This window comes from Hylaeus anthracinus, unplaced genomic scaffold (genome assembly GCF_026225885.1).
Source record: "Hylaeus anthracinus isolate JK02 unplaced genomic scaffold, UHH_iyHylAnth1.0_haploid 11989, whole genome shotgun sequence".
Lineage (NCBI taxonomy): Eukaryota > Metazoa > Arthropoda > Insecta > Hymenoptera > Colletidae > Hylaeus > Hylaeus anthracinus.
This window is the reverse complement of record NW_026534337.1, coordinates 10,449,716-10,476,421: the sequence shown is the minus strand read 5'-3', so window position 1 is coordinate 10,476,421 and position 26,706 is coordinate 10,449,716. Positions and strand designations below refer to the sequence as shown.

Sequence of the window (26,706 nt, the reverse complement as noted above, 5' to 3'; positions counted from 1 at the left end):
GGACCAGCTATAACTATTACCATACAATCGTTGTGCTTTACGAATTCTATTCGCAATGTTATCAATACATTCAAGGAATGCAGAACATGCTCGAGACGTCTTTCGTCAGGCGTACTGCGTTGTTGTTAACGAAGCGAGGAAAAAAATTAGAAAATTCTCCAGTGAAGTTTCTGGACCGATATCGAACTATCGCCAGGGCACTTTCAGTAAACAAACTCTCGCGACAATACGTATTTTAGATTCTGAACTGTACAATGATCCCTACTGAAGAGTGTTCGTCCCGACTTGTCGTACCGATCCAGAAACTACGTCCTATATTTTAGTTCTGGAAACGATTGCTCATTCTAAAAACAAACGATAACGCTTCCGATCTCGTTAACGTTTCTCGCTTGTAAAACGTCCCAGCCATACGTTTTTACAACGCGGAAATACTTGGAACTTCGGTGTCTTTATTATTTCGGTACTCATTACTATTTCTTCTCACTTTTGTAATCGCAAGCGATCTTAATGAAAGACCGAGACGAATTTTGATCTATCGATCCTTCGCGGTCCAGATTCTCTGTCTTGAGTACATGTTTGTGGAGTCTTAGTCCACATAAGACCGCAAGGGGTTAACGTGAAAGTAACAGGTCTGACGCACGATGTTCCAGCCATACATTGTGCGTCGCAAAGCGTCTTAGAATTATAAACAGAAGTGGGCAAAATTTAATTTGAATAAAAGATGGGCGATTCGTCCAATAAAATAAAGTCTTATTCGTTCAACGTCAAGATATAGGTCGATTGCGCGATTTATTGTGTTATTCGTATTGCACGAATAACACAAGCTGTCTACCTTTTATTCGTAATTGGAAATTTGGTCCACCTATGCTCTGAAAGTAACAGAACCTGGATCTTAATTTATGTAAGTTCATCCTATCCGTATGAATTCCGCAAATATTTTTATCGAATGGTAACGTGCATGAAACAAACGACAGGTTCGTGTCTGTATTGTAAACGCTTCGTACCATAAAGGTTTGGTCTCGTGTATTTTTCGTTTTCTGTAACCGTTCTGTAATCGTGTAAATCTTTGGGAGAATAATCTCAGTACTTAAGGAGGTGTTACGTATCTTAATTTTAATGTTTGTCTACCTATATGTCGCTCATTGACTGATTGAGTCGCAGTCTCGCTCTATATATTCGCTCGTTGCAGATCGAATGAGGAGATCAGTGAACGCGATATACGTTGCAAGGGGTTTAAGGTATTATTTCGAGCGCTGTTTAAAAAGTAACTTATAATTTCGTGGCGCGCACGTTGAGCTTTCGTGAAACGTAACAGGTACAGGTATACAGACGCGTCGACGTCGCGTGCAAACTTCGAACCAAACTTGGGCACCTTTAAGCAATAATTTGTTGAAGTAATGTTTCGCTAGTATTATTTCATGGTTGTTCCATTTCTTTTCTCTTTTTTTTTTTTGTTTAACATATTTTCATTATCTTATTTTGTGAAGTAACTTTGAAAACTTTGCACTTATAATGGTGGAATGCTGAAATATTTTTGGAGCGATGTACCCCATGGGAAATGTTTTTAACGATGATTTAAAAAGAGAAAGAAGTTAGTAGAATAAAACTACTTGGTTTTCTGTCTCAAGTAAATCTTGAAGTGTTATTTCAAATGGTTACTTTTTTATTTTAACTTCGGTCGAAGTTTGTCCAGGTCTGGTTCAGACGATGTCACGCGACCTTTGGTGTAGCGTTCGATTCTATTTTGTAACATTAAACAATGAAACGAAATCTTAATGTTATTTATGAGAATGAATGTTTAATATTTATAATATTTTTCTGACGATGTTATATAAAGTTATATTTATACTTTCACTGTCGTGTACATACCTTTCAATATTTTCACACAGAGACGAAGTTGAAGGACGATCGCGAGATCACGTTTACACAGTATGAGTCAACATTTACGAGAAACCAGAAAATCCGAAGAAAAAGCTGAAACGCCTTTCCGTTAATTGCGCACTTTCGTCGTCGCGCAAAGGCTACTCGCTATTCTCAATTTCCTCATGGACTATGACGCGATAACCATTATCGCATTACAGTCGTCGGTGGCATTTCTTTGTGGTGTCATAGTTTGCGCAGGTCTCCAGCGTCTTCAGGATTTTGCTCCTACCGCATCACATCTAAAACGTACGACGTAATTAGTAAAATTTATTAACAAGTGTGAGTCATCGAATTAACACTAAATGTGCCAAGCAGGTGAAATGACCTCAAATGATCTCTGTCAAAATACTTATCGTAGATTCACAAGCAGATGAGTTCTCTATAGCTAAACGAACTACGAATACAGTCCCATATTAAGAGTCACAGAGTAAGGAATATTAATATTAAACTTCCTTTAATAAGTTCAGAATTTCTGTCTAGAAATGAACGTTTATCTCACAATGTTTATCAAACAAATAACCCCTAATAGTAAGAATAGGTATATGCAAAATTCTGGTACGTTTAGTGTTATATCTTAAAATAACCGTAACAAGAAAAACATTTCTACCAGAAGTCTAACCAGAAGAGCATTTTACTTTTTCTTTCCGTGCGCGTAATTGTTAGCGCGTTAGTTCCGCGCAGTGGAAGGGTTAATTATCCTTTGACGAAGGAGAAAGTGACCTGATTATCTGGTGAATCTAGGACACGGTGGAATCTCTATCTTCTTCATAACAGGCTGACCGCAAACGCGAGGCGTTGGCGTGTCGGAGACGCAAATGTCCGTAGCGTCGCCCTGATGAAGGAGAAATACCATGCTGCTGTTCGACGTTATCTTGCGACTCTTCCCAGCGGAACAGCAGGGGCTCCCGCAGGGTCGCTTCACCTTGCAGGAAGCTTGCTGCTCGCGAACGCATCCTTTTCCGTTACCAGAACGGTGAGTGACGCAGCCTTTGCCCATTCCTAATGAAACCACCTCCCTCTTGCACGTGGCAATTGGTTCTCTGAAATTAGGAATGAAGAAAATGTAACAAATCACTGTAATCAATGACTACTATTACAATTCATAATATATAGTAATACATTCTAAGAGTGAAACTACAGCTGAGTCAAGACAAACCCCGAAGGACATGAACGACAAATGTTTAAACGGCATTCAAGCATTATAGATCATTGAATTTCTTTTATCTAAATTTAATCAGAAAGATCTATTTCGTGCAATAATAACGCTTTCGTAATATATTGAACGCTTCCAGAGGTTCAACTATTACCATTGTTTCGATAGAAACTTGTTAAAAGGAGTTATTTATGTTGGTTAGATAACAAGATTCAAACTTCGATCCATATTTGAATTTACGGCCGTTTTCCTCGCTAAATACAGTATAGCCATCTAGCGGCGAACAGGCTGAACTAATTTACGAAGTTTGTCAGCGCCCTCTGTCAGGAAAACGCTCAAGTTTGTCGAGAAATAGTTCTTAGTTTTCACGCTAGATGACGCCGTTAATAATTAGAGAGGTCGATATTTATCGCTATAGTAAATAAATATTCATAAGCATGATAAATTTGACATATTGACACTACATTGTAGTGCCACAAAGCAAAGAATCGTATTAATAATGCATTTATGAAACATAAATAATAATTAATTAAAAGATATCAATGGCGTCATCTCCAAACAATGGTGAGAACTATTTTGTCTACAAACTTGGGTGTTTGGGCACCGATGGCGCCACTAGGGCAATAATCAACCTAGCACAATCTGAGTACATAGCCAAAATTACATTCTATATAAGTGAATTATTTATATCTTCACAATAGTCAAGGGACTATGCTTAACATTTTGCACATTCCCTGTTTTCGATCATCCTGTAAGATTATGTCAGAGGAGGGTGAATTAGGACCTTTCTCTATTTTCTCTATCTTTATTGATGCATGTAGGACTAAATAAGGATACATACGCATTAGTAGTCGGACAGGGTGCACAAGGAGTACAACATGGGATTGGGGGACATCGTAGAACTCTCAATGCTTCGACGTTCAAACAAGAAACGCCTCGCAACAGTGCTCGTTGTATCGCATTTTCGTACTCTGCACGTTCTTTTATGATGCGTTGATTCTCTCTACGAAGCCGTGCTATTTCAGCTTCCAGCTGCTCGATTAAACAAACCATGTCTCAATACGACGACCAAACTCTATCATAAGACGAACTAACCGGACCATTTGATTCAAATTTCTTATTTACGAAGAAACAAGAGCCTCAAATTTATACAAAAAAGTTAGTTATGTTTCTTTGCTCTCTGTTAGTTGGATTCATCAATAGAGCTTGTCTATTAGATTCTGTCTTAGACGTAACGTTATTAACTATTTATTAAGTACTTTGGAACAGTTTGACAATTAAAAACAATTAAAATAAAATACAACACTGTTTGACCACAAGTATTAGGTTGTCTCGAAAGTTTTTTTCGCGAGTTGCACTCAATTATTTTATGTGGCCGTGTTTATATAAATAGACAATCTAATTTCATAGATATTCATGTTGTAACAGTAATGGTGCAAACTGAATCGTGCACAATTCAGTAGTGTAACATAAAACATAAAACATAAAATATTGTGCATGTATTACTTATTAATAAAGCGAAAGAAACTTTTGGGACAACCTAATATTTTGTCTTTCTTCAACTTAACCTTAAAGGCCTCTTGGGATCTTTGAAAGACCTTGATGATGACAACTCATTAGTCCATTTAAACTTAACAATAGAGGCATAGTCTTTCATAGTACCTCAATTTCTCGTCTCATTCTATCATTGTCCTTCATCATTGACTGAATAGCTGCGTCTGTGCAGACTATCTCCACAACCTTTGTTTCAACTTCTGGAGATTGACCATATTCAATCGTCCTTGTCTCTGGAACAGCGCTAACTATAGCATCATCGTATTTCTTTGATTCATCCTCTTTCTTTGAGTCATCTTCTTTTTCAACAGCAACGACCTTCTGACTTTCGACCTCCCGCTTTTCAACGTGAGTTTGAGTGGCTGCTGCTGCTTTCTGCAGCAACAGTATTTTACATTGTTCATTTGTATTTAAAGAAAGATTTTAGTAGATTTAAAAGAGAATTACAAAGAGGAAACTCGCCTCACGTTCTTCGCATTTTGCCAGCTGGTTTCTCAGATCCTCAATTTCGCAAGCACGCGCCATCAATTCCTTGCGCAAAGCTTCGAGGTCCAATTTGCAGTTGTCCAATTTATTTTGCACCAGATCGGTCCATTGTTGTATACGACCAAGTATATCGACGAACATCAGCTTTTGCGAGGATCATATCGAAAGTAAAAGAAAATCAGAATTAGAATTTCCACGTATGTTTGTATTTTCATACGGAAAGGGATTTCCTTTTGAACAAAGGAAACAGTTTGTTGTACGTTCTACGAAATTGGGAGTTTTAAATGGTAACTTTATTTGTTCGTTATTTTGTTCATCGAAAGAATACGAATCATTTTTATAGGGCGACTTCAATTATTACTGTACCCTCGCTATACTCTCCCCCGAGTCGTCCCAATTTCATGATGGTTCTACTTGCGTTCAGGGTTCAACCTTTGAATCGTGTTCAAAGTTGTCGCTTAAGGTGGCCAATGCTTTACCAGCTTCTTGTAAATTTTTGTGCACGTAGTCGATCATTTCGTCCACTTTCTTGTCCCTACGTTTACAAAGCCAATGTACTTTGTACGAATTAAGTTTAAACAGACAAAACATGATGGTAGTTCTTTAAAACATTTGTATCAAATAACATCAATTTGTACCCGGTCGATCCTGGCATTCTCGCGATACAGAAACAACATGGTCCACCAGAAGCTGCGGGTTTTTCGTTTTCAGTTTTCGAAGTGGTCTCGGTTTCCTCCACCACGTTAGGAACTGTTTCAACTTCAACTTTTGCAACTTCTGTCGATGGACTTGGTGCATCTTCTACTTCGTCTGGTACGTCTGCTCCTCCTTCTAAACGACTTTGATTTTTCATGTTTGTTTTTGATTTAGGCCCTGTTGTGCTTGATTTTTTACATTTGAGCGTTTTATTCGACGATTTACGACTTTCGTCGATCGCTGCAAGTAATTGTCAATTGTGGTTAACCATTTCGTCGAATTGTTCAAAGTTTACACGTACCGCTTTTAGATACGTTCAACAAGGAGCGAGGCATTTTTATTTAATGCATGTATAATATAATCATAATGAAAAGTAGTTACAATAAATAATTCACACGTGAATTTTGAAATATCATTTTAACGATGTTCTATGAAAATTATAATATATGGATGTTACGTTACTCTCATTTGTTTTTACATTTACAAAGAAAGTACTTACCTGAAAAATAGAACTTTGCGAAATTGCGAAATATTTAACACTGAAATATGGGACCGTGTTTTAATTAAATACGCTGTGCATGTTATTAAATTCTTTTATCTGTATGAAAGTATTAGCGAAATGATCATTCAAGATATTTAAAATATAAACTTTGTATTAAACAATCATGCATATACGTTTCTTTTGACGTACCGACTATACAGGTACAATAATGACGTAAATTGCATTTGTGGAAAAACATTCGAACTGTCTGCACAATAATTATATACTTTACATTATATTACATACTGTTTCCGTCTTCGCATTCACAAGTTTCATGAAATTTTGGGAAATTTTAACTGCAGTCAATTAATCAAAAGATATTGCATACATACTAAGGGATGATGGTCAATATCGATTTTCACCGATCTTAATAATTAGATGATACATATATACAAATACATAATTTTAGGTAACTTTCTTAGGGGGTGGCCTAAAGATACCAACTACGACGGCGTGATCTCTTTCGTATGGTTCCAATGTAATCTGTTCCTGAGGTTTCAATTTGTCGGCAATAAGTTTTTTTACTTCCGCTGCAAATACTGCTTCAGGCTGAGCCGTGGAATCTATACAGCTTGCCTACAAAGGAAATTATAACTTTAGTATAAACTTCTATAAAACTTAAATTGTACTCAAAGATCTTTATTAATCTACTTGCCTTAATAGAAATAACGAAGTGTCCTCCATTCTTCAGGAAATATTGAGCATTCAAAGCTACTATTCTGGCCTGATCGGGCTGTGCTACGTCGGCAAATATAGTATCTACCATTCCAATTAGCATTCTGTATTTATGAGGATGTCTTGCATCTTCGATTATAGGAATGATATTTGTCCGTTTCTTGGCAACATTTATGAGATCTCTACCTGATCTGTGAGAAAATTCCACCGCATAGACTAGTCCTTCCTAGGAGAATAAAATATTGGAAAATTTTATACATGTGCATTTCGAAATATAAATCAAGCAGGATGGAAGTATAAATATTTGTACACACGTCTCATTACAGTAAAATACAATACATCTTACTCAATGAATAAACGAGTATGTAATTTTTATAGCATAACTTCGACACCAAATCAGCAATAATGGACTAAATTGGCTCTAATGTATGCATTACAAAATTTGTATACATTAGGGAAGATTTTGTACAAACTTACTGGGCCAACAACATCTGCTACATGTGATACCGTTGTTCCAGACGCGGCACCCAAATATAAAACTTTGCAACCAGGTGGCATGTGAATTTGATCTATACCACCAAGTATGGCTGCAGCTAATTTTGATCTGAATGGATTCCAAACTCTGTACTCAATTTTGTCACCATTCTCTCCCTGTAATGTTACATATATTCAATCTGTGTAATAAAATATGTTAAACAGTAAAAAGTCACCTACATACCTCAACACTGATCCTTTTCTCGCCATATACTTCTGAACCTGGCACTAAATTTAATGTTACTAACGCATCTTCTTTTCCCCTAGCTATAAAAACTCCTTCGTGGCGATGTGGTTCTATAACAACAGTTTTGCCACCTTTGAAGCCACCACCTCCACGGCCCCTTCCACCTCCTCCTCCTCTGCCACCACGTCCACGAGGAGTACTTCCACCTCTTCCTCCACCACGTCCACCACCTCCTCCTCGACCTCCTCCTCCTCCCCTACCTCCTCTAAATCCACCACCACCACCCCCTCGTCCTCCTCCTCCACCCCTACCTCCTCTAAAGCCACCTCCACCTCCGCCTGGTGAAAATCCTACAATTAAATATATTCTGTAAAACATATAGTAAATACAAAAATATGTATTAAAGTAATTTTATATTTTTTCTATTTTTAATACAGTCAATCCTCAAAATACGCAGATTCGTAGATATGCAATTGTGTTCTCTTTAAGCATGGTACTACATTCTTCTCAACCTAGAACTGATCTATCTCAGTCCTCAGAATACATCTTACTTATACAATTCTCTAAAACAAATTAGTCGCGCAATTGAGGACATACTGTATGTAATTTTTCTATATAGTAAGCAATACACATCTTTAAAGTTAGGTTAAAGTTAACTTAATATAAGGGCATAAACTGTTGTTTGTCTGACTGAATGACCCATGTGTTTATATAAAAAACAATTCATTAAATTTTAATGAATGTATATATTCAATAAGAATGACATATATACATCGTTTGAATGCAAAACAAATACTTATTTATACCTTAGGTTACCGAAACTCGTGTACTAACATTGAATATTTTCATTTTGTGAAAGACTAAATAAAACATTTAGTAACAAAATGATTATTAAGTACCTGGCTTTCCCATCTGAAATTTTAAGAGCTTAAATGTTTGTACTTAATTTATTTCAACTTTTTACTCTCCATACACGTGTATCTCGGACGCCAAACTCTCACGGAAATCGTGTTAGTTTTCAAATATCACCTTCCGGTTTTGGCTAGTGTATCGATTCAGTTTGTATCGATACATTCAATCGATTTTCATGAAAATGTCCAAAACATTTTCAAAACAATTTGATGAATGTATTTTCTACTACATGTATTCTAAATAAATACGCAATAGGTCACTACACGATATGTATTATATTTATTTCTTATGAATGAGATTTTTTATCTGTCATAAAAATATTATTTTACGAACACAGAATCCGTTAGGCACTAAACTATACTGATCTAGAACACCACGATCCCCATCTAGATAACAAACATCAAAGACGTTGATAAACACATGCAACAAATGTATCTTCATTCACGAATCAATTGCGCCAGATTCGGATATACTGTTTGATGTTGCACATGTAACCTAATACAAAATACGTTGCAGTTGTTATTATATTAATAAATAAATGATATTATCGCGTCCAAAATTCATACTTATGTAGTAGAAACTATTAAAATATGAAGTAAATATGAATATTTATTTTGAAAAAGACTTGAATTTCTTACAAGTAAAATTTCACAACTTGTTTATGTTTTCAGAATCAGCGTTGACGGTTTAATTGTATATTTTCCTTACGATTATATTTATCCAGAGCAATATGCATATATGCTCGAACTCAAGCGTGGCTTGGATGCAAAAGTATTTTTTATATATGTTCCTGTGTTAACAATAATAAGTTTTATATTTGGTCATACTTAACTAATAATTTTTATTATGACTTTAGGGGCATAGTTTATTGGAGATGCCCTCAGGCACTGGCAAAACTATTACCCTGTTATCATTAATTGTAGCCTATATGCTGGAAAATCCATTGGATGTTACAAAATTAATTTATTGCTCCCGTACTGTACCAGAAATAGAAAAAGTTATAGAAGAATTAAAGAAACTTATAGATTATTATGAAAAAGAAACTGAAAGCAAACCCAAAATTGTTGGTTTAGTACTCAGTTCACGAAAAAATATGTGTATTCATCCTGAGGTAATTCATTCTAGGTTTTTTGTGGCTAACACATTGACTGATCCAGTGTTTTTAGTTTTTTTGACATTATCAACTATGTTTCTGAAACAGGTGAGCAGAGAACGTGAAGGCAAAATTGTTGATGGACGTTGCCACTCTCTCACAGCATCATATATTCGTGAAAGGCACAATTATGATGAGTCCACTCCAATTTGTAACTTTTACGAAGGATTTGACATGGAAGGCAAAGAACAAATGATGCCTCCAGGCATATATTCTATTGACGATTTAAAGGAATATGGGAAAGATCGTAATTGGTGTCCATATTTTCTTGCAAGGTTTACAGTAAGTATTTCTGAAAATTAATTGTACACTATATGCATTAACTTTTACATTTAATTTTGCAGATTTTACATGCCCAAATTGTGGTATACAGTTACCATTATTTGTTAGATCCTAAGATTGCAGAAACTGTATCAAAGGAATTAAGTAAGAATTCTGTTGTAGTTTTTGATGAAGCTCATAATATAGGTAAACTATATCTCATTTTAACTACATAGAATAGAAGTCAAAGAAGTTCTAATCATTTAGGTTGTTCTAGATAATGTGTGTATTGATTCAATGAGTGTAAAAATAAATAGAAGACTTTTGGAAAAGGGTTCTGCTAATATACAACTTCTTGAAAAAACAGTAGCAGAGTAAGTTAAATTTTACATGCTACATTTTATGACATTCACAGTTATTAATAATATTTGTAATTTAGGATGAGAGAAGATGATGTAAATAAATTGAAGGAAGAATACGATAGATTAGTAGAAGGATTAAAAGATGCACAAGTTGCAAGGGAAACTGATATTATTTTAGCAAACCCAATTTTACCAACCGAGATATTACATGGTAAATTCTTATTTTTGTTGATAAAAAAATAATAAAAATTGTAAATTCTATTTATTCGTTACATTGTTTCAGAGGTGGTACCTGGTAATATAAGAAATGCAGAACACTTTGTTAGTTTTCTTAAACGTTTTATAGAATATTTGAAAACACGTTTGCGTGTACAACACGTAGTACAAGAATCTCCAGCTGCATTCTTGAGGGATATTCAAACAAAAGTCTCCATTGAACGTAAACCATTAAGGTTTTGCGCTGAACGACTGGCCTCTCTTTTACGTACCATGGAGATAACCGATTTAACTGATTTTTCACCAGTAATCTTAGTGACACATCTTGCAACATTAGTTTCTACATATACAAAGGGATTCACCATTATAGTAGAACCATTTGATGATAAAACGCCCACAGTTTTAAATCCAGTTCTTCAGTTCAGTTGCTTAGACTCGTCGATCGCAATGAAACCTATTTTTGATAGGTTTCAATCAGTAGTAATCACTTCAGGAACGTTATCTCCATTAGACATGTATCCTAAAATTTTGAATTTTCATCCAGTCATAATGTCATCCTTTACCATGACGTTAGCTAGACCATGTCTCCTGCCTATGGTAAGTCTAGTATCGATTCCCTTCAAATAGCAGTCAATAATTATTACATATTTTAATTCATTGTAATATTAGATCGTATCAAAAGGTAACGATCAAGTTGCGATATCGTCGAGATATGAAACGAGAGAAGACGTTGCCGTTATACGGAACTATGGCCAATTACTAGTTGAATTTGCAGCTACTGTTCCCGATGGTTTAGTTTGCTTTTTCACCTCGTATTTATATATGGAATCTGTCGTCGCTGCATGGTTCGTACACATTCATCGAACTATACTAGTAAGAGGTTATTTTCATATTTCATTTTTATAGGTATGACCAAGGTGTCGTAGATCAACTTCAAAGGCATAAGTTATTATTTATTGAGACTCAGGACTCTGCAGAAACGAGTCTAGCTCTTATAAATTACATAAAGGCTTGTGAGAATGGCAGAGGTGCTGTCCTTCTTTCGGTAGCGCGAGGAAAAGTTTCGGAAGGAGTTGATTTTGACCATCATTTAGGAAGAGCTGTTCTCATGTTTGGAATTCCTTATGTATATACCCAATCACGAATTTTAAAAGCACGTTTAGAATATCTTCGTGATCAATTTCAAGTAAATTATTACATTATATTACAGCTTGTTATGAAGTATATGTATTGAGGTTATAAAAAATATTTTTAATATTTCTCGCAGATTAGAGAAAATGATTTCTTAACTTTCGATGCCATGAGACACGCGGCACAATGTGTTGGGCGTGCAATTAGAGGTAAAACTGACTATGGTATAATGGTGTTTGCAGATAAGGTAATAATAATTATTACAAATCACGCCAGTTTCTTAATGATCGATTCTCTAACGGTATTTATTTTTTAGCGATTTTCAAGAATAGATAAACGAAGCAAACTACCAAAATGGATACAAGAGCATCTAACTGACAATTTATGTAACTTATCGACTGAAGAAGCTGTACAGGTAAATTATAATATACTGATAAAAAAGGAAGGAAGGGAAATACGATAATCACTTATTACAATTTTCAGATAAGCAAACGTTGGTTGCGGCAAATGGCTCAACCGTTTACTCGCGAAAATCAATTAGGATTATCATTATTAACACGAGAACAACTTGAGAAAGAAGGATATAGAAAAATTGAAGAAAAATCACAACAAAATTGAATATTTTGTATTACATTTGTAACAAATCTTTTGTGCCATTATTTGACAAATTCAATCATATACAGCCTGTAAAAACATACCGTAATTTAAACTTTACCTATTATTTGTATTATAGCAAGTATAAAAAGTAATAATCTTTGCATAAATATTGTAATAAGAAATATTTTTTTCAATAATATACAATTTTTTCAAGTTAAAGTTAGTATTTTTTTTAAATTATACCAACTACCCTTAGAAAATTATACATAGGGAACAAAAGATATTCTTGTGCAATTAAAAAAGTTTAATAACAAAGTACGGTGATGAAATTTTAACAGTGTACAAAATACAATTATATCTATGAACAATTCATTTCATATCACCACCTCACAAGAACTTGATCTCCATCTTGTACTGAATAATAGCTCAGTTCTTGAAGCGGTTTGTCCAATGGAATTTCGTCTTTTGAAAGCTACAAAAATACATCGACATATTGTATTAAATATATATGGTTTAAAATAATTAATACTTACATTGTGTTGTATAAATGAGAGTGATGGTATCTTTCCTCCTGTTCTGAAAAGCCGCTGCGTAAGTCCAATGACTTTTTGAACTTCCATGTCTTTTAGAAGTTTTCTTTTAATGCCTCTAGGTTGGTTTGGATGATCTGGACACAGAAACTCTACTGTTATGACGTTAGAAACCATTTCCACTTTTGGTTTGAATGATGGGATATCAGAAATTCCATATTCTAAAAATAATTTTAAATAATATATGATATTTACTATGAAAGAGGTTAACATTTTTAAGTTTCTAGTAATATTATTTTTACATACTTGCAACCAACGCCGGGTACCTAGGGTGTTCGATGATAAATTTAGTTCTTTTTTCGGGATCCTTTTCAGTTTCGATCCATTTCGGTAAATACAGTTTCAAATAATCGTATTCTGCGCCTCGTCTTTCATCGTGTACAATTTCAGTGCCATTTAAAATTAGTAAATTTGAAATTCTCGCTATTACTAACTGACGCGTAGTCTCTATATTTTCGTCTTTCAAAATTGGATTTTCTCTAAATTTTAAATCTTCTAAATTATGAAGCTTTTCTAATTCGGATACAGACTGCCACTAGAAATTTGAATAAAAGTATTATAATCAGTAAAACCATTTACATATACAGAATAAATATATGTAAATTTTTACCTCTGATATGTTATTTTGCGATAGATGCAATTGTCTCAAAGCAGGAAAGGTTGGAGTTTTTGCTGTTGGTTCAACAGATGGAAATCTTATTTTGTCTATCTTATTTAAATTTAAATTTAGGTATTCTAAGCTGCAAAATGAAACTTTTCAATATAAGTCCCTCCTTCGCATTAAGTCTGCATATTTTAACATATCGATAAATTTCATACAAAAAATTTATGTGTAATTATATGCAGTTGAAAAAATTTTAACTTGCCATGAAAGTGAACCCAATTTAAGAATTTCATCCCAATTGGATATTAAATTTCCTTCGAGCGTTAGTTTACGTATTTTCATGAGGTTGTCATCCTCTAATGGTTTCTGTATAGTGTCAACAATATTGAAAGAAATTGATATTTCTTGAAGAGATGGAAACATTTTCATACATTGTTGAATATCAAGCCAATTATAATTCATTTTTGCCATGGTTAGATGTTGAACAGTTGAAAATGAATTGCTTAGTACTTCCATATTTTCTTCAATTGGTAAATAATTTTCACTGAATAAAGGAATGGAAGTATACAGCAATGAGAATCACAATCATCTGTTATAAATAAACTTAATAAATTAGGTTACCTGACATTGAGGCGAATAAGAGAATGAAGTTGGCAGCAGATATCTGCTACAATTTGCCAGCTATTTATTAAATTTCTAGATATATCTAATTCTTCCAAATTTGGACACAATTCTTTTAATTCATCAGGATTACCAGCAGTACTGACACATTGTTGTCTCAGCCACACTATTTTTAATTGGTCAAATTTACTTTGTTTCCTATTTACTTTAGAAAAACCAACAACTTCCAAGAAAGGAGCATTAATCTCCTTTTGTAAGCTTGTCAATGTATCCCTATCTATACCCGCTAATTCATCATCAATAAGACCATAACGAATTTTAATAGCTTGTGGACAAGAGATTCCAAATTTTGCTTTACCTGGGCGTATAAATGAACCAGAAGTAGGATGTCTGGTTACAACAAGCAAAACAGTTTATTAATTTAACTGCTACATGGTAAGATATGGTAATTATTTACAATAGCACTAATGTCATCAATCTCAACAACATTGTGATATATTTGAGGAAATAGGATAATTTATTGTAATGTAAAGATTAACTATTGTAAATAATTACACATTATTATTTTATATGATTTTACCTAGCTTTAAAATATTCTACTCCTTCGTATGTCCCATTGTGTTTTCCACGAGTTGGATCATCCCAATCTATACCAAGCCACTGACCTTTCGTATTGCCAACAGGACCAACATATTTTAATGTACCCTGATGTTCATCACACTCAATTCGGCTGCCAAGTTCATATTTTTTATCTTCTACCATACTAAACAGAAAGACGTAAATGATATTTAAAATGTCATATATTTATATAATATATCTTTTTTATTTATTTAATTTTTTGTTTGTAAGTCACTTTAATAAAAACGACGATACTATTTCTAATATAATTTTTAAATAAATAATTAATAGATGTGTATACTTCATACTGCGGCCTGAAACCTAACCTCAATATAATAGATGATCATTGAAATTTATGAGACAAACGATATATTAACGTTGTAAGTAAAAAACAATTATCACAAAGTACTATTGCAAGTAATACTTATAACAAATACAAGCGGCTATACATAGTTTTATCAAAATTAAAAGTCATATACGGCGATATGACATTTCTCTGTTGTATACACTAAAATACCTAGGAGCCTAGAAACTAGGAACTCTCTGTACACAGCTTTGTAGTATGAGATATTCCACTACACGCGCAATAATCGTTCTTATAGTCACTATATAATAAACAATGGAACTATATAGAAATAAATTTAAAAAAAGAGATTTAAACATGTATTCATAAAAACAATGATAATTGAAAAATAAATATTTTGATTTTATTTACCAAAAAGCATGTAGATGTTACATTATATATAAATTATATATGTTACACGATGTCATATAAGAATGTACAGGTGCTATAAAATATAGTGCACATAAATAAAAGTAATTACAATCTTAATACCAGTGTTAGACAAAATTAAATTAATTATGATCGAAATGGATAGTGACGAATCCCTACGACGAAGCCCACGACGATTGCCAGTTAAATTAATCATTCATTTCTCTGATGCTGCATATTATTTATATAGAAAAATCATTGAATTAATCTAATTTTTGGTTTATTAAATTAATCATCATTGATTAAATTAATGGCTATTCTTTAATAGTATTAAGTCGAAAATATCGAAAATTTTAACATTTTATTTAAAAATATATCTCTGAAGACTTATTTTAAAAGTTAAAAAAAGTAATAAAGAAAATATTCAACGTGACATCATTAAAGAATAACCATTAATTAATGATTAATTTAATCGTCAAGAATCACGATTAAATAATTTCAGAAATTAACTAACGTTAATCGTGATCAATTATCGCATTGCATTATATATTCGATTAATTAAAAAGAATTAGTTAATTAATGCTCAACTCTGCTAACTTTATATATACACATATGCATACATATATATTTGATTGTTTGATATTACCTCTAATTGTTTAGTGTTTAATAAAATCGATACATTTTACGCGACTCAAAAAAATTACTCTGTATAAAATACATTAATGATTTAGTACTACATTTGCAACATTGGATCCACTCATGATCTCGATCCAGTAGCCATCTGGATCTTTAATAAAGGCAATTCCTTTCATCTTACCATCATTAGGTTTCTTCACAAACTCTACATTTAGTTTTTCAAATCTTTGGCATGCTTTGTCAACATCAGGTACTGTGATTCCAATATGACCTGTACATTAAGGACACACATTTTACAACTATTTTATTAAACTAGTATCTCCATCCTTATTATATAATATTACAAATATCATACCAAATCCACGAGGTTCAGTGTTTCCATTATGATACTTAGCATCAGGATCAGTTTCTGTTCCCCAATTACTAAAAGGAAATTAACAAAATTACTTCTACTCTTAAACATTAAAACATATAGTATGTGATTTTATATAATTCTTCAACATACTGAGTAAGTTCTATAGTGGCTTTGCGGGTAAATGTCCATTCAATACTTTCTCTTCTGTCTGTAGGTATATCCTTTGGATTTTCATATCCCATAAAGTATAAAGAGAATTTCATTTCAGGGAAATCAAGTTTTTGTAATAAATGCATACCGAGTACTTTGGTATAAAAAGGTAATGATTTTCTTGGATCTTTAATACGATACATTGTTTGTTGCATAATGTATCCATTTGTTGCAGGATCAGGTTCCTTACAAAGTTCCCTCGCTTCACTATTTGTTAATCCTGAAGGTTCACCCATCTGAAATGAACATTAACAAATTGTAATTCCAATACAATTTTACTACAATACTTGAAAGATCATTGTATTATATAATATTAATAAAATCACGTAACAAAAATCTGTTGATTAAGTCTTCCTCTGATAGATTAAAACTTAATCAATTGATAGATAAACTACCAGTGTCATTGAAGGACATTATGATCGATAGTATTTACGTACGACGAGAATTAGACAAATTATCAAGTGACTGGAGTACAATTGATTTACAAATATAAAAGATAAAATTATTTAAATGCAAAGACTTTTTCACATATTGCGAATTGTACTCGAATTGTATAGGTTAGATAACAAATATGGTAAATTCATCACAATAACGTTGTTGCTTCGATAATGACATACACTTTGTTAATTATTTATTAATACATGACAAAAGATAATTGATTGTTTAATCCTTACCTTTTATACTATATTAAACAACGATCGACACTCGATCACACGCTTACACACGAGTCGGAAGTGCACGAATGTGTGTGAACAATTACGCGATCTACTCCAACCCACTCATATCTTTTTAAAAAGTAGAATATCTTTCGTTGCTATAGCGTTACTGTCACATACTGTACTGTGTTATGTTATCCACTTTACCTTGATTCGTCTTATCTGTCAAAACGAACAGTTTGAAATTAAGTGTTCATTGTTAACAGGTATTATTTGATTTTTAATTTAACAAAATGGCACATTGGTTTCATCGTAACGTGTTAAAAGCAACGACAAACCAAAAATTTGATTTTAAAATAAGTAATTCTACCGATGCTACAAGGAAACTATGCAGGTTAGTCACTTATAAGAATAGTAAATTGAACGCATTTAATTTTTCGTATGTTTGGTGTACATTAGAAGAGTTATTGTTTCGTTAATTTATGTAAAATTATAAAAACGTAGGCATAAAACATTATTACGTTACAAAAAAGTTATGCTACCTATATATGAATTAATTATTATCTTTCATAGCACACACTTATTTGGCATTGTTATTTTTCAGCGATTTGAGATTGTCAAGATATCGTCTTTTAGACTTGATAAAAAATCCAAATAATTCGAGTGACTCTATAGAACCAGCATTCCATAGTTATTTAAGTTTATTATATGGATTTATATGGGAAATAAATTCATCCGCAGAACAAAATCAACATGTTGGCAGGCCCAATCCCAGTAAACTTAGAAATGTTCTTGTGTATAAATGGACACATACATTATTGGGAACAAACACTTAGTAATATATTATATATATATATATATATATTTATATGGGGTATGCTCAAATTTGTTGTACAATCATTTAAAGTAACATATGTTTAAATTGAAGTTCCAGTGCTGATTCTGTTTATGAAGCAGCTAATATGAGTGTGAATATAGGACTTTGGTTTATGAAACATGCTGCAATGATTGCTGCTAAAGATGAGTAAGTATAAAAAATAAGATGAACATTTTCTTAGTAATCAAATGAATATCATTACAAAAAATATCATCTAGTAATGCTATAATTTAGCATAAGCATGAATGAAGCAAAAGATGTGCATACAATGCTTAGAAGGGCTGCAGGAATATTTACTTTTGTACAAACAGAATTTTTGCCACAATTGGCAAATCCTCCACCATTAGGAAGTGACCTAGATCCACGAATATTGAACGCATATGTGAATCAATGTACAGCAGAAGCACAAGAAGGTAATGTATAAAATTATTATACTATGTTATTGCACTGTCTAATGAATGCATATTTTCACTTGTATTGTATTACAGTAACAGTAGCCAGAGCAGTAGAATTAAAACATAATGCTAGCTTGATATCAGCTTTGGCTAATGAAACAAGCAAATTATTTTTGGATGCTGCTAATACACTACGTCCATTTAAACCAGAAATATCAGCTCAGTGGATTAAATACTTAGAGTTCAAAGCAGCTTTTTATCAATCTTACGTAAGTGTAATAATACAAAGAACTGAAGAATTAAAATCAATTTGTTAGAAAATTTAATTTTACAGGCCTACAATTATTGTGGTGAGAATTTGTTAGCAATGGATAAATGTGGAGAAGCAATTAAAGCCTTACAAGAAAGTGAAACTTGTTTAAAGAAGGCTAAATTATTATGTCAAGAATATGGAAAAATGAATGGACCAGCACCCAAGGTAAAACCAGATCAACATGCTGTATTTAAACGGTTAGCACCTATAGTGAAGCTGACTCTTGATAAATGTAATCGAGAAAACGGTTTAATGTAAGTATTACACGCATCTAAGGTAGAAGATAAGTGCATGTATGTAATGGAATTTTTCATCATAATTTTTATTCAACAGTTATCATCACACAATACCAGGAGAAGTTCCAGTATTAGATACGAAAGCTACCTTTGGTTTAGTGAGTCCTATTGATTTTCAAATGCAATCTCATCATCCAGTATGGAATATAGACACGTATAAAACATTATCTGGTTTGAATGCTGCAAAAACAGAAAAAGAGCAAAATTTACCTCCTGTTAAAGAAGATGCAGTTCACCAGAGTACTAAGGATCCAAAAAATGAAAGCGGTTGTATATTACAATAAGCTTCTTAATACAAGAATAGAAGTAGTAAATTAAATTCATTGCTTTTCTATCATGTTAAGATTAAACGTCGCTATAAAATTCACAATCCACATAATCAGTATTTTAATTATTTTATTTATGCTTAATAATATAGACGAGTGATCGCAACTTTTAATTAAAAACTAAAATAAATTACACCAGTGTTTGAAATGAATTGTTGACACATTATAGATAATATTTTTAAATACATACGAGAATTATGTATAATTTACGCCTGTGCAATATGTACAATATCCAAGTATCATGCATATAATTTAAGTGTTATGTCTTTTATTTAAAATTGTATTGATTTGTACAATGTTATTTTTATATTATTTTCGGAAGCAGTGCAAATGCATTATTATTATTTTATTTTCATATTACTATACAAACTAGTCAGCGTCGATAAGAAAAATATTTTAAATTTAACGTAGCAATTTTAAAATTTATACTTGCGCGTGCAATGGTTACACGTGGCTGTTTTTCTATGAAGAATTTTGTATGCGATATATTTTTCAAATGAAATTCTTAATACTGAAAATATACTGACAACATTATACATGAAGAAGCGTGCTTCAAAATTACGTTTTATATTTATCGAGGCTATACAAAATATGAAAATATTTAATCTGATAAGTTTACTTTTAAATTGTATATTGCTAAGAATCGACCAATAAGTATATCTAGTTGTATATACGCATTTTAAAATGTAAATTACATGTTATGTATTTATTTAAAAAATATTCAAAGCTAACATTCGCAATAAAGAATACGTACTAATTAACAGAACGTGTTGTAATATTCTATGAGAGTAGGAACTCCCAAATATACAAAAAACTGTACTATTGTACAATAATGAAATTTTATGAAGTTTTAACTTTGAGAAGGAAATTTTACGAATATTTCAACCGCATGCGCATTAAAATACGTTTCAACTCATGCTCGACAATACCGACTGGTACGTTATCAGGTTTTCCAGTTTTGACCACACGCGTATCCGGTGTATCAGTGACATCAGTGACTTGATTCAGTGTGATTCTGATTCAGTGCAATTCAGTGCCTTTCAGGCGGTGGTTCACGCAGGTTGACACCTCGCAGTTGTACTGTGCTGTGCATGACTGTATTCAGTGTTTCCCGTGCTAAGAGAATGGCATGCATAAGGATGTAGCATTGTTATATCCGTTAACATAACTAATTTCACGTTCTACTGCAGTGTCAGTAACTGTGAAATAAACGTAAAATCGTCCTTTATCATTATCTGTCGTGAATATTGAAATATATTTGTTTCATCATACGTTAAATTGAAATTACTGTACGTGCCACTGGGAAGAATTTGTAAGTGTATGTAGTGAAAGTTGATCGTGCTTTGACCTAATTTGGTTCCTCCTGTCTCTGGGAGATGATGTGTATTTGAAAATAAGAGAAATCCGTTACATAATAATTATTAATGAGAATACACATCGTGATCCACGTACGACTTTAACGAAAATTTAAATTGCTATTATGACGAGTACGGATGCACGTGACGTAATCCGAGTCGGATCTCGAAAAAGCGAGGTAAATATGCAATTACATTTTTTTTGGAAAGGTGAAAGTATTTTGTTGTGTTTATAATCTGTTATTTACACATCGTAATCTTGAGATTTCCATATGCTTAATAACAATGATAATAGTATTAACGAATAGATAAGTGCGCTCCATTTTATTTTGAGAAAGTACGTAATATAATGAAAATATTTTCCTTCTAATCACCATAAAGTACGGCTAAGTTTAGCTTAATAATTGAAAAGTTATGTCATGCGCAAAAAAATACTGCATGATTTGTAGAATTCTGTGATTGAAACTTTTCAATTCTCCATTACTCAGCACCTTTTAATCTAATATTGTATGCAAAATGTCATGTATCAACAGATACTTACATATTATTATCTTGTGATGATCTGTTAATTATATCATTAATTTGTCTTCTTGATGTAATGAAAAATAATAGAGATATTTTTAATAGAGATACAAGTTAATGACTTTATAGTAATTGTGAACATATGATTATTTCAGTTAGCTCTAATTCAAACAAGATATGTGATCGATTGTTTGAAAGAGTATCATCCGTCAAAGGAATTTGAAATAGGTAAGTAGAATTATACATAGAAATATAAAACTATTTAATATTCTATGTAAAAGAGAGTATTAAAAATTTCTTTGCCATAATGTTAAAAATTATTTGTATAAAAATGTTTGCAATATAATTATCAATAACTACTATTACTTTACACAATTTTAATATTGCAATTATATATATATATGCTAAGAACTCTTATATAATTTATAAATGAAAATATAACTACAAAAATGCATTTATAAGCTTACATAAGATATACTATATATATATATATAATTTTCTTAACATATTTTTATTTTAAAATAAATTTAATAGCTTCTTTCTTATTAAGCTTTTAATAAACTTTAATTGAGTTTCAACTAATGAAAATATTTATATGTAATTTGCAGTTACAATGTCTACAAAAGGGGATAAAATCTTGGATAAACCATTACCCAAAATTGGAGAAAAGTCTTTATTTACAGAAGAATTGGAGCTTGCATTAGAAAATGGTCATGTTGACTTTTTAGTACATTCATTAAAAGATTTACCAACAGCATTACCAGAAGGAATGGTTTTAGGTGCAATATTAAAGTAAGTAAGAAGTAAAATTAACTTGCTATAGTTTAACATGCTGTCCATGTTCTGATATCCTAAAATGGTAGGCAGTGTATCTGAAATTTAAATTTGCAATACAATTATCATATTCATGAAAGGAACATTTTACATATGCAATCTGCGTACTGTTGACGTAGTAACCTTTTGCCTAAACAATGTTGAATGCAATAGATTTCTTACTTTACGTTGGTATACCACAATGCCTACTTTTTTGCACTATATTGTAATAGAAATATCATTACAGGCGAGAAGATCCACGCGATGCAGTTGTTATGTCTAAAAAATACAAAGGCAAGACCTTAGCTACCTTACCAGAAGGTAGTGTTATTGGTACTAGTTCATTGCGTAGATCAGCTCAATTAGCCAGAAACATGAAACACTTAAAAGTAGAAAGCATTCGTGGTAATTTAAATACTAGGTTAAAGAAATTGGATGACGAAAACGGACCTTTTGCAGCTATTATTTTAGCAGCAGCTGGTTTAAAAAGAATGAAGTGGGATGATAGAATAAGTCAGGTAATTTTTATTACAACTTTAATTGTAATTATTAATCCCTTTAGCTGCGTAAATTTTATGTGTACATGTTCATCTGTATTTGTGAAAGGTGTTATAAGGTATTAATGAAAATGTGTACTATCATTAGCGACGAGTTACGATTAATGACATGGTTGACCTTAAATATTTGGTCAGCTGTGTGTATCTTACGACACTGAACATAAACGCATAGCTAAAGGAATAATAGCTCTTTACAGTCTTGTTTAAATAGTTTTTTAATATTTATAGTTGTTAGAACCAGAAGAGGTATTGTATGCTGTTGGACAAGGTGCGCTAGGAGTTGAATGTCGGGAATCAGATTGGAAAATATTATCTCTTTTGGAACCATTATACGATGTAAATACAACGTTAAGATGTGTATGTGAACGTTCCTTCCTTAAAACATTAGGTGGTGGTTGTTCAGCACCAGTTGCCGTTTCTTCGATATTAGCAGAAAAGCAACTAACTATTACTGGTGCAGTATGGTCATTAGATGGACAAAAGCTTGTTAAAAATACCTTTAAAAATATGCTATATATACCTGATGATGATGGAGAACCCCCAAAGTGAGTAAACATAAATACGTTTATACATAATTACGTTCATACAATGACTCTTATTGATATGCTTTCTGTTTGTTATATTATAGAAAATGTCCATATCGAGAACCACAACTTTACTGTAGCATTGCACCTGGCAAAGTAAGCAGTATAAGTCTTATGATCGCCGAAAACCTTGGTAAGGATCTTGCAGAAAGTCTTATAGAGAAAAATGCTCTCGATATTATGACGGAAGCCAGAAGTGAAATTTTGAATACAAAATAGCATTGGTATATATTAAGGCAAAAATTAGTTTTTCTTGATGATGAAAAAACGTCGGGAATCATTAAATACAATTTACAGCAATCAGTTCGATTTGTAGTACAAATCACAATTACGATTATGAAGGATCATATTTCATCATTAATATAAAACATCAAGTGTTGTAGCATATGAAAAACTCCATACTAATTATTGTACATTTTGTCTAATAGTTATCATCTTCATTATATTATTTATGGTCTCATACTATTGCTTCCATTTTAATAATTGTAGTTGAAACTGTACATTTTTTTTTAAAATTTTACTCCATTTATCACTGTAAAAATGTGTTCTAACATTTGTTTTTAAGTATAAATATATTGTAGACAACCTATTAAATCATTGACTGCAATGTGTGAGTAGATTTAATACTACTTTCTTAGAGGGTGTGCAGTCAATGGGCTACTATTGAACACAATTTGAATACATGACATACACTGCCATATTTTAACTTTGAAGTGATGCAGAATGTTAAACTGTACATAATAGTTCATAATGTGTATGGTTCACATTTTTAATAAAATTATGAATGTAACAGTAGTGCTTGAATCTATTCCATAAATGTACATACAGATCTATTGTTTTAGAAACAAAGATCATTGTCAAGAAAACTAATTGTTTTATACTAGTACATAGTATTACAATGAGATATCTTTATAAAATACTATATACGTAAAAATGAATATATAAATTTGTTAATATTTGGTTGAACTATTGTAGCAATTATTTATACGTTGACAATTTATACAAAAAATATTCTTTATATATAAACATTATGTACAGATATAGATGCTATTGTATAGTGTGGGAAACTAAAGGGAGTAAAAAGAATAATATATTATAAAATAATTTGAAAAGACACTCACAGGTCTGCTTTATTGAATTCAAATTCAAAACCTACATAGCCTTTGTTTATGTTTCTAATTCCACAATGCATTAATAAAAGAGTAAAATAAATTGTTATTTTTTTATTATTATTATATTTAAACCTTTTCCTATAAACAATTCAATTATTATACTACATACATAAGAAATTATAAATACAATGAAGTATTATTGAACTTATTTTTTTCTTTTATTAATAGGATTCAATTTGTTTTTGGATAATACAGATTTTAATAAAATCGTTTCTGCTTGATAGAAACTATGATTCTTGCTTATTATTTTTAGCTTTACAAGAATAGAATATTCTTTATAAAAAAAATAATTATAAAGAGTTTAGTATGCTAGTGAGTACCGTTTAAAATAATGTCATGTATGCGTCTGTGTTTAAGATGGTACATCTATTACAAGGATATCAATTTTATATTCACAAGGTAGAATACATATTTGCATAGATTTGTGCAAATCCTATAAAATATATTTAGTCATAACAGTATTTTTGTAACCATTTGTAAATGCTTCAAGGGAAAAGATATACGATTTTAAGATCACATCTTCCATGAATTCATTATTGCAGGATTATTATGTTTGAATATGTTACAACTGATATATAAAATTATTTTGAAATTTCTGTAAGACCAAACGTGTTGTTAGTGATTAGGATTAGATCAATTATTATACTCCTTAATTAATTTTTCTACTTCTGCTTTTCTTAAAAATCATGGAACAGCTTAATATGATTAATTTATTGCAGTCATATCAAATAATGTGATAAAGGAAATCTTATGTGACTAGAGAATTTTCTATGTTCTATGTGATGTACATATTTGGCTGCCTTTGCAACATAATTATTTTATATGTATATAACGAATACTCATTGTGGCAGTCAAAATATTGAAGTAGCTAATGCGATTTTTAAACGAAGACTTTATATTTAACAACTTAATACAAAAGTTCTTTCCATTTGAAATTTAAATGCATATGATTATATCACGATTTTAGTTGATTATTTATACATAATTATCAAGGAGTATGGAAGTTCAATCAAGGAGAACAAGAGATACAGTTAAAAGGCTTGATCAAGTTGAAGCCACGCAAATGTCTACATTATCAAAAAAAGTATACACTTTCTACTAATGATTAGATTTTATTTTTAATTACTCAACGCAATTTTTATATTGTTTTATTCAACATCTTCCTCAGTCATTGTAGCCTGAGTTGCTAGCTTCTGTAACAATAAGCAAAAAAGAAAAATTTCTCTTATCCGTTTCTCTATTGAATAGTTCAAGTGAAATACATACCTGACCAATAGCTGGTAGTCTTTGCAATAAAAGTTGAAAAACTTGTGGTGGCAGTGTCTTTTGAAGAACTTGTAACAAATGTGTAGGTTGCCCACAAACTGCAACTGCATTTGCTAAATGTTCAGTTCCACCCTCTATATCGCCATACGTAAGCATTTCTTCCCCAAGTTGGACCTACATAACATTTACAATACATTTTAACAACAACAATTTAAAGATTTTAACATGTCACAACTGAAATACAATATTTCATATTAACCTCTTGTAAGAAAAATCTTTGTACAACTTCATGATCTTTTAAGTTTGGAATTTTTGAACTAGTTTTTTGAGCTTGCTTCTTAGCTTTCCTACCTATAAGTACAAAACAATAGTGTTACAACATACAAATCACACGTTAAAATATTATTCTTAAATTTGGATCACTGAATTCTTGAGTTTTACGTAAAATTAATCATTTCATATTAGTTATCGTTGTTGTTGGAATGATTCATACATACTGCACGTGTTCTTAGATAAAATCGAATGTACACACATCACATGGCTCAGAACAATTTCTATCGAGACAATAAAACTATGGCATGACTTACGCTCACGCAATTTCTTTTTGAAATCTGGATCACTGCGACGCTTTTGATCGAAATAAAAGCAATATCCAACGAATATTCCAGCTATGCCAACGGCGATACCGACTGCAGCCTTCGAAATCATGATCGTTCTATTATACAAATTTAAATCTTATAACGACGAAATTTACAAACTCCTCATTGCACCTTCGGCCACCCTAGAAAAGGCTGCGTCTGCTATCAAACGTACAGAACATAGTAGCAGAAACAGAATTTATCATGTG

The 26,706-nt window shown here is 31.9% G+C and overlaps 9 protein-coding genes across 10 annotated transcripts; 3 read left to right on the top strand and 6 right to left on the bottom strand.

Annotated features, from left to right (window-relative positions):
• Positions 1 to 4,729: 4,729 nt before the first annotated feature.
• On the bottom strand, positions 4,730 to 5,257 carry LOC128887980 (uncharacterized). Its single transcript, XM_054144527.1, has 2 exons — positions 5,093 to 5,257; positions 4,730 to 5,005 (listed from the first exon to the last, which is right to left on the bottom strand). Exons 1-2 carry the CDS (start codon positions 5,255 to 5,257, stop codon positions 4,730 to 4,732), a joined length of 441 nt encoding a protein of 146 aa, XP_054000502.1.
• A 279-nt stretch (positions 5,258 to 5,536) lies between these two features.
• On the bottom strand, positions 5,537 to 6,261 carry LOC128887981 (uncharacterized). Its single transcript, XM_054144528.1, has 2 exons — positions 5,755 to 6,261; positions 5,537 to 5,651 (listed from the first exon to the last, which is right to left on the bottom strand). Exons 1-2 carry the CDS (start codon positions 5,967 to 5,969, stop codon positions 5,537 to 5,539), a joined length of 330 nt encoding a protein of 109 aa, XP_054000503.1. The 5' UTR covers positions 5,970 to 6,261.
• A 130-nt stretch (positions 6,262 to 6,391) lies between these two features.
• On the bottom strand, positions 6,392 to 8,676 carry LOC128887978 (rRNA 2'-O-methyltransferase fibrillarin). The gene is made up of 5 exons (XM_054144526.1): positions 8,649 to 8,676; positions 7,747 to 8,099; positions 7,506 to 7,679; positions 7,009 to 7,254; positions 6,392 to 6,929 (listed from the first exon to the last, which is right to left on the bottom strand). Exons 1-5 carry the CDS (start codon positions 8,659 to 8,661, stop codon positions 6,759 to 6,761), a joined length of 957 nt encoding a protein of 318 aa, XP_054000501.1. The 5' UTR covers positions 8,662 to 8,676; the 3' UTR covers positions 6,392 to 6,758.
• Positions 8,677 to 9,094: 418 nt separating this feature from the next.
• LOC128888244 (general transcription and DNA repair factor IIH helicase subunit XPD) lies at positions 9,095 to 12,555 on the top strand. Its single transcript, XM_054144963.1, has 13 exons — positions 9,095 to 9,256; positions 9,333 to 9,432; positions 9,518 to 9,772; positions 9,863 to 10,096; positions 10,159 to 10,282; positions 10,353 to 10,449; positions 10,515 to 10,648; positions 10,721 to 11,250; positions 11,323 to 11,498; positions 11,560 to 11,839; positions 11,921 to 12,031; positions 12,101 to 12,199; positions 12,268 to 12,555. Exons 1-13 carry the CDS (start codon positions 9,252 to 9,254, stop codon positions 12,400 to 12,402), a joined length of 2,280 nt encoding a protein of 759 aa, XP_054000938.1. The 5' UTR covers positions 9,095 to 9,251; the 3' UTR covers positions 12,403 to 12,555.
• Positions 12,556 to 12,664: 109 nt separating this feature from the next.
• LOC128888245 (tubulin-specific chaperone E) lies at positions 12,665 to 15,404 on the bottom strand. 2 transcript variants are annotated; one of them, XM_054144965.1, is made up of 8 exons: positions 15,141 to 15,404; positions 14,777 to 14,959; positions 14,197 to 14,586; positions 13,838 to 14,119; positions 13,582 to 13,711; positions 13,218 to 13,506; positions 12,915 to 13,048; positions 12,665 to 12,853 (listed from the first exon to the last, which is right to left on the bottom strand). In XM_054144965.1, the coding sequence occupies exons 2-8, from the start codon at positions 14,956 to 14,958 to the stop codon at positions 12,761 to 12,763; spliced, it is 1,500 nt and encodes a 499-aa protein (XP_054000940.1). In that variant the 5' UTR covers position 14,959; positions 15,141 to 15,404; the 3' UTR covers positions 12,665 to 12,760. The 2 variants fall into 2 exon arrangements, with proteins under 2 accessions (XP_054000940.1, XP_054000939.1); XM_054144964.1 differs by having other exon boundaries at positions 12,915 to 13,132; positions 15,141 to 15,398.
• Positions 15,405 to 15,499: 95 nt separating this feature from the next.
• On the bottom strand, positions 15,500 to 17,544 carry LOC128888247 (lactoylglutathione lyase). Its single transcript, XM_054144967.1, has 4 exons — positions 17,402 to 17,544; positions 16,668 to 16,963; positions 16,518 to 16,585; positions 15,500 to 16,433 (listed from the first exon to the last, which is right to left on the bottom strand). Exons 2-4 carry the CDS (start codon positions 16,961 to 16,963, stop codon positions 16,246 to 16,248), a joined length of 552 nt encoding a protein of 183 aa, XP_054000942.1. The 5' UTR covers positions 17,402 to 17,544; the 3' UTR covers positions 15,500 to 16,245.
• Positions 17,545 to 17,634: 90 nt separating this feature from the next.
• LOC128888246 (BRO1 domain-containing protein BROX-like) lies at positions 17,635 to 20,346 on the top strand. The gene is made up of 7 exons (XM_054144966.1): positions 17,635 to 17,777; positions 17,988 to 18,218; positions 18,312 to 18,407; positions 18,495 to 18,673; positions 18,749 to 18,924; positions 18,990 to 19,222; positions 19,302 to 20,346. Exons 1-7 carry the CDS (start codon positions 17,677 to 17,679, stop codon positions 19,546 to 19,548), a joined length of 1,263 nt encoding a protein of 420 aa, XP_054000941.1. The 5' UTR covers positions 17,635 to 17,676; the 3' UTR covers positions 19,549 to 20,346.
• A 252-nt stretch (positions 20,347 to 20,598) lies between these two features.
• Positions 20,599 to 24,383, top strand: LOC128888194 (porphobilinogen deaminase). Its single transcript, XM_054144861.1, has 6 exons — positions 20,599 to 21,124; positions 21,623 to 21,695; positions 22,076 to 22,259; positions 22,528 to 22,798; positions 23,066 to 23,382; positions 23,466 to 24,383. The coding sequence occupies exons 1-6, from the start codon at positions 21,071 to 21,073 to the stop codon at positions 23,638 to 23,640; spliced, it is 1,074 nt and encodes a 357-aa protein (XP_054000836.1). The 5' UTR covers positions 20,599 to 21,070; the 3' UTR covers positions 23,641 to 24,383.
• A 139-nt stretch (positions 24,384 to 24,522) lies between these two features.
• On the bottom strand, positions 24,523 to 26,659 carry LOC128888195 (mitochondrial import receptor subunit TOM20 homolog). The gene is made up of 4 exons (XM_054144862.1): positions 26,447 to 26,659; positions 26,119 to 26,210; positions 25,860 to 26,033; positions 24,523 to 25,786 (listed from the first exon to the last, which is right to left on the bottom strand). The coding sequence occupies exons 1-4, from the start codon at positions 26,565 to 26,567 to the stop codon at positions 25,742 to 25,744; spliced, it is 432 nt and encodes a 143-aa protein (XP_054000837.1). The 5' UTR covers positions 26,568 to 26,659; the 3' UTR covers positions 24,523 to 25,741.
• Between the last annotated feature and the right edge of the window lie 47 nt (positions 26,660 to 26,706).

Excerpts from the sequence above, each read along its gene's own strand:
- LOC128887980 (XM_054144527.1), bottom strand. The coding sequence starts at position 5,257 with ATGTTCGTCGATATACTTGGTCGTATACAACAATGGACCGATCTGGTG. Across the intron at positions 5,006-5,092 it reads CAAAATGCGAAGAACGTGAG|AAAGCAGCAGCAGCCACTCA; the intron begins GCGAGTTTCCTC and ends CTGTTGCTGCAG.
- LOC128887981 (XM_054144528.1), bottom strand. The coding sequence starts at position 5,969 with ATGAAAAATCAAAGTCGTTTAGAAGGAGGAGCAGACGTACCAGACGAA. Across the intron at positions 5,652-5,754 it reads AGAATGCCAGGATCGACCGG|GGACAAGAAAGTGGACGAAA; the intron begins GTACAAATTGAT and ends TTGTAAACGTAG.
- LOC128887978 (XM_054144526.1), bottom strand. Across the intron at positions 7,680-7,746 it reads AGAAAAGGATCAGTGTTGAG|GGAGAGAATGGTGACAAAAT; the intron begins GTATGTAGGTGA and ends GTAACATTACAG. Across the intron at positions 6,930-7,008 it reads ACTTCGTTATTTCTATTAAG|GCAAGCTGTATAGATTCCAC; the intron begins GCAAGTAGATTA and ends TTTCCTTTGTAG.
- LOC128888244 (XM_054144963.1), top strand. Across the intron at positions 11,251-11,322 it reads GACCATGTCTCCTGCCTATG|ATCGTATCAAAAGGTAACGA; the intron begins GTAAGTCTAGTA and ends TTGTAATATTAG. Across the intron at positions 11,840-11,920 it reads ATCTTCGTGATCAATTTCAA|ATTAGAGAAAATGATTTCTT; the intron begins GTAAATTATTAC and ends TATTTCTCGCAG.
- LOC128888245 (XM_054144964.1), bottom strand. The coding sequence starts at position 14,958 with ATGGTAGAAGATAAAAAATATGAACTTGGCAGCCGAATTGAGTGTGAT. Across the intron at positions 14,587-14,776 it reads GTAGAATATTTTAAAGCTAG|ACATCCTACTTCTGGTTCAT; the intron begins GTAAAATCATAT and ends TGTTGTAACCAG. Across the intron at positions 13,507-13,581 it reads CGCAAAATAACATATCAGAG|TGGCAGTCTGTATCCGAATT; the intron begins GTAAAAATTTAC and ends TCAAATTTCTAG.
- LOC128888247 (XM_054144967.1), bottom strand. The coding sequence starts at position 16,963 with ATGGGTGAACCTTCAGGATTAACAAATAGTGAAGCGAGGGAACTTTGT. Across the intron at positions 16,586-16,667 it reads GCCACTATAGAACTTACTCA|TAATTGGGGAACAGAAACTG; the intron begins GTATGTTGAAGA and ends ATTTCCTTTTAG. Across the intron at positions 16,434-16,517 it reads CACTGAACCTCGTGGATTTG|GTCATATTGGAATCACAGTA; the intron begins GTATGATATTTG and ends CTTAATGTACAG.
- LOC128888246 (XM_054144966.1), top strand. The coding sequence starts at position 17,677 with ATGGCACATTGGTTTCATCGTAACGTGTTAAAAGCAACGACAAACCAA. Across the intron at positions 18,674-18,748 it reads TACAGCAGAAGCACAAGAAG|TAACAGTAGCCAGAGCAGTA; the intron begins GTAATGTATAAA and ends ATTGTATTACAG. Across the intron at positions 18,925-18,989 it reads CAGCTTTTTATCAATCTTAC|GCCTACAATTATTGTGGTGA; the intron begins GTAAGTGTAATA and ends TTAATTTTACAG.
- LOC128888194 (XM_054144861.1), top strand. The coding sequence starts at position 21,071 with ATGACGAGTACGGATGCACGTGACGTAATCCGAGTCGGATCTCGAAAA. Across the intron at positions 21,696-22,075 it reads GTCAAAGGAATTTGAAATAG|TTACAATGTCTACAAAAGGG; the intron begins GTAAGTAGAATT and ends TGTAATTTGCAG. Across the intron at positions 22,260-22,527 it reads GTTTTAGGTGCAATATTAAA|GCGAGAAGATCCACGCGATG; the intron begins GTAAGTAAGAAG and ends ATATCATTACAG.
- LOC128888195 (XM_054144862.1), bottom strand. The coding sequence starts at position 26,567 with ATGATTTCGAAGGCTGCAGTCGGTATCGCCGTTGGCATAGCTGGAATA. Across the intron at positions 26,034-26,118 it reads AAAGATTTTTCTTACAAGAG|GTCCAACTTGGGGAAGAAAT; the intron begins GTTAATATGAAA and ends AATGTTATGTAG. Across the intron at positions 25,787-25,859 it reads GACTACCAGCTATTGGTCAG|AAGCTAGCAACTCAGGCTAC; the intron begins GTATGTATTTCA and ends TTATTGTTACAG.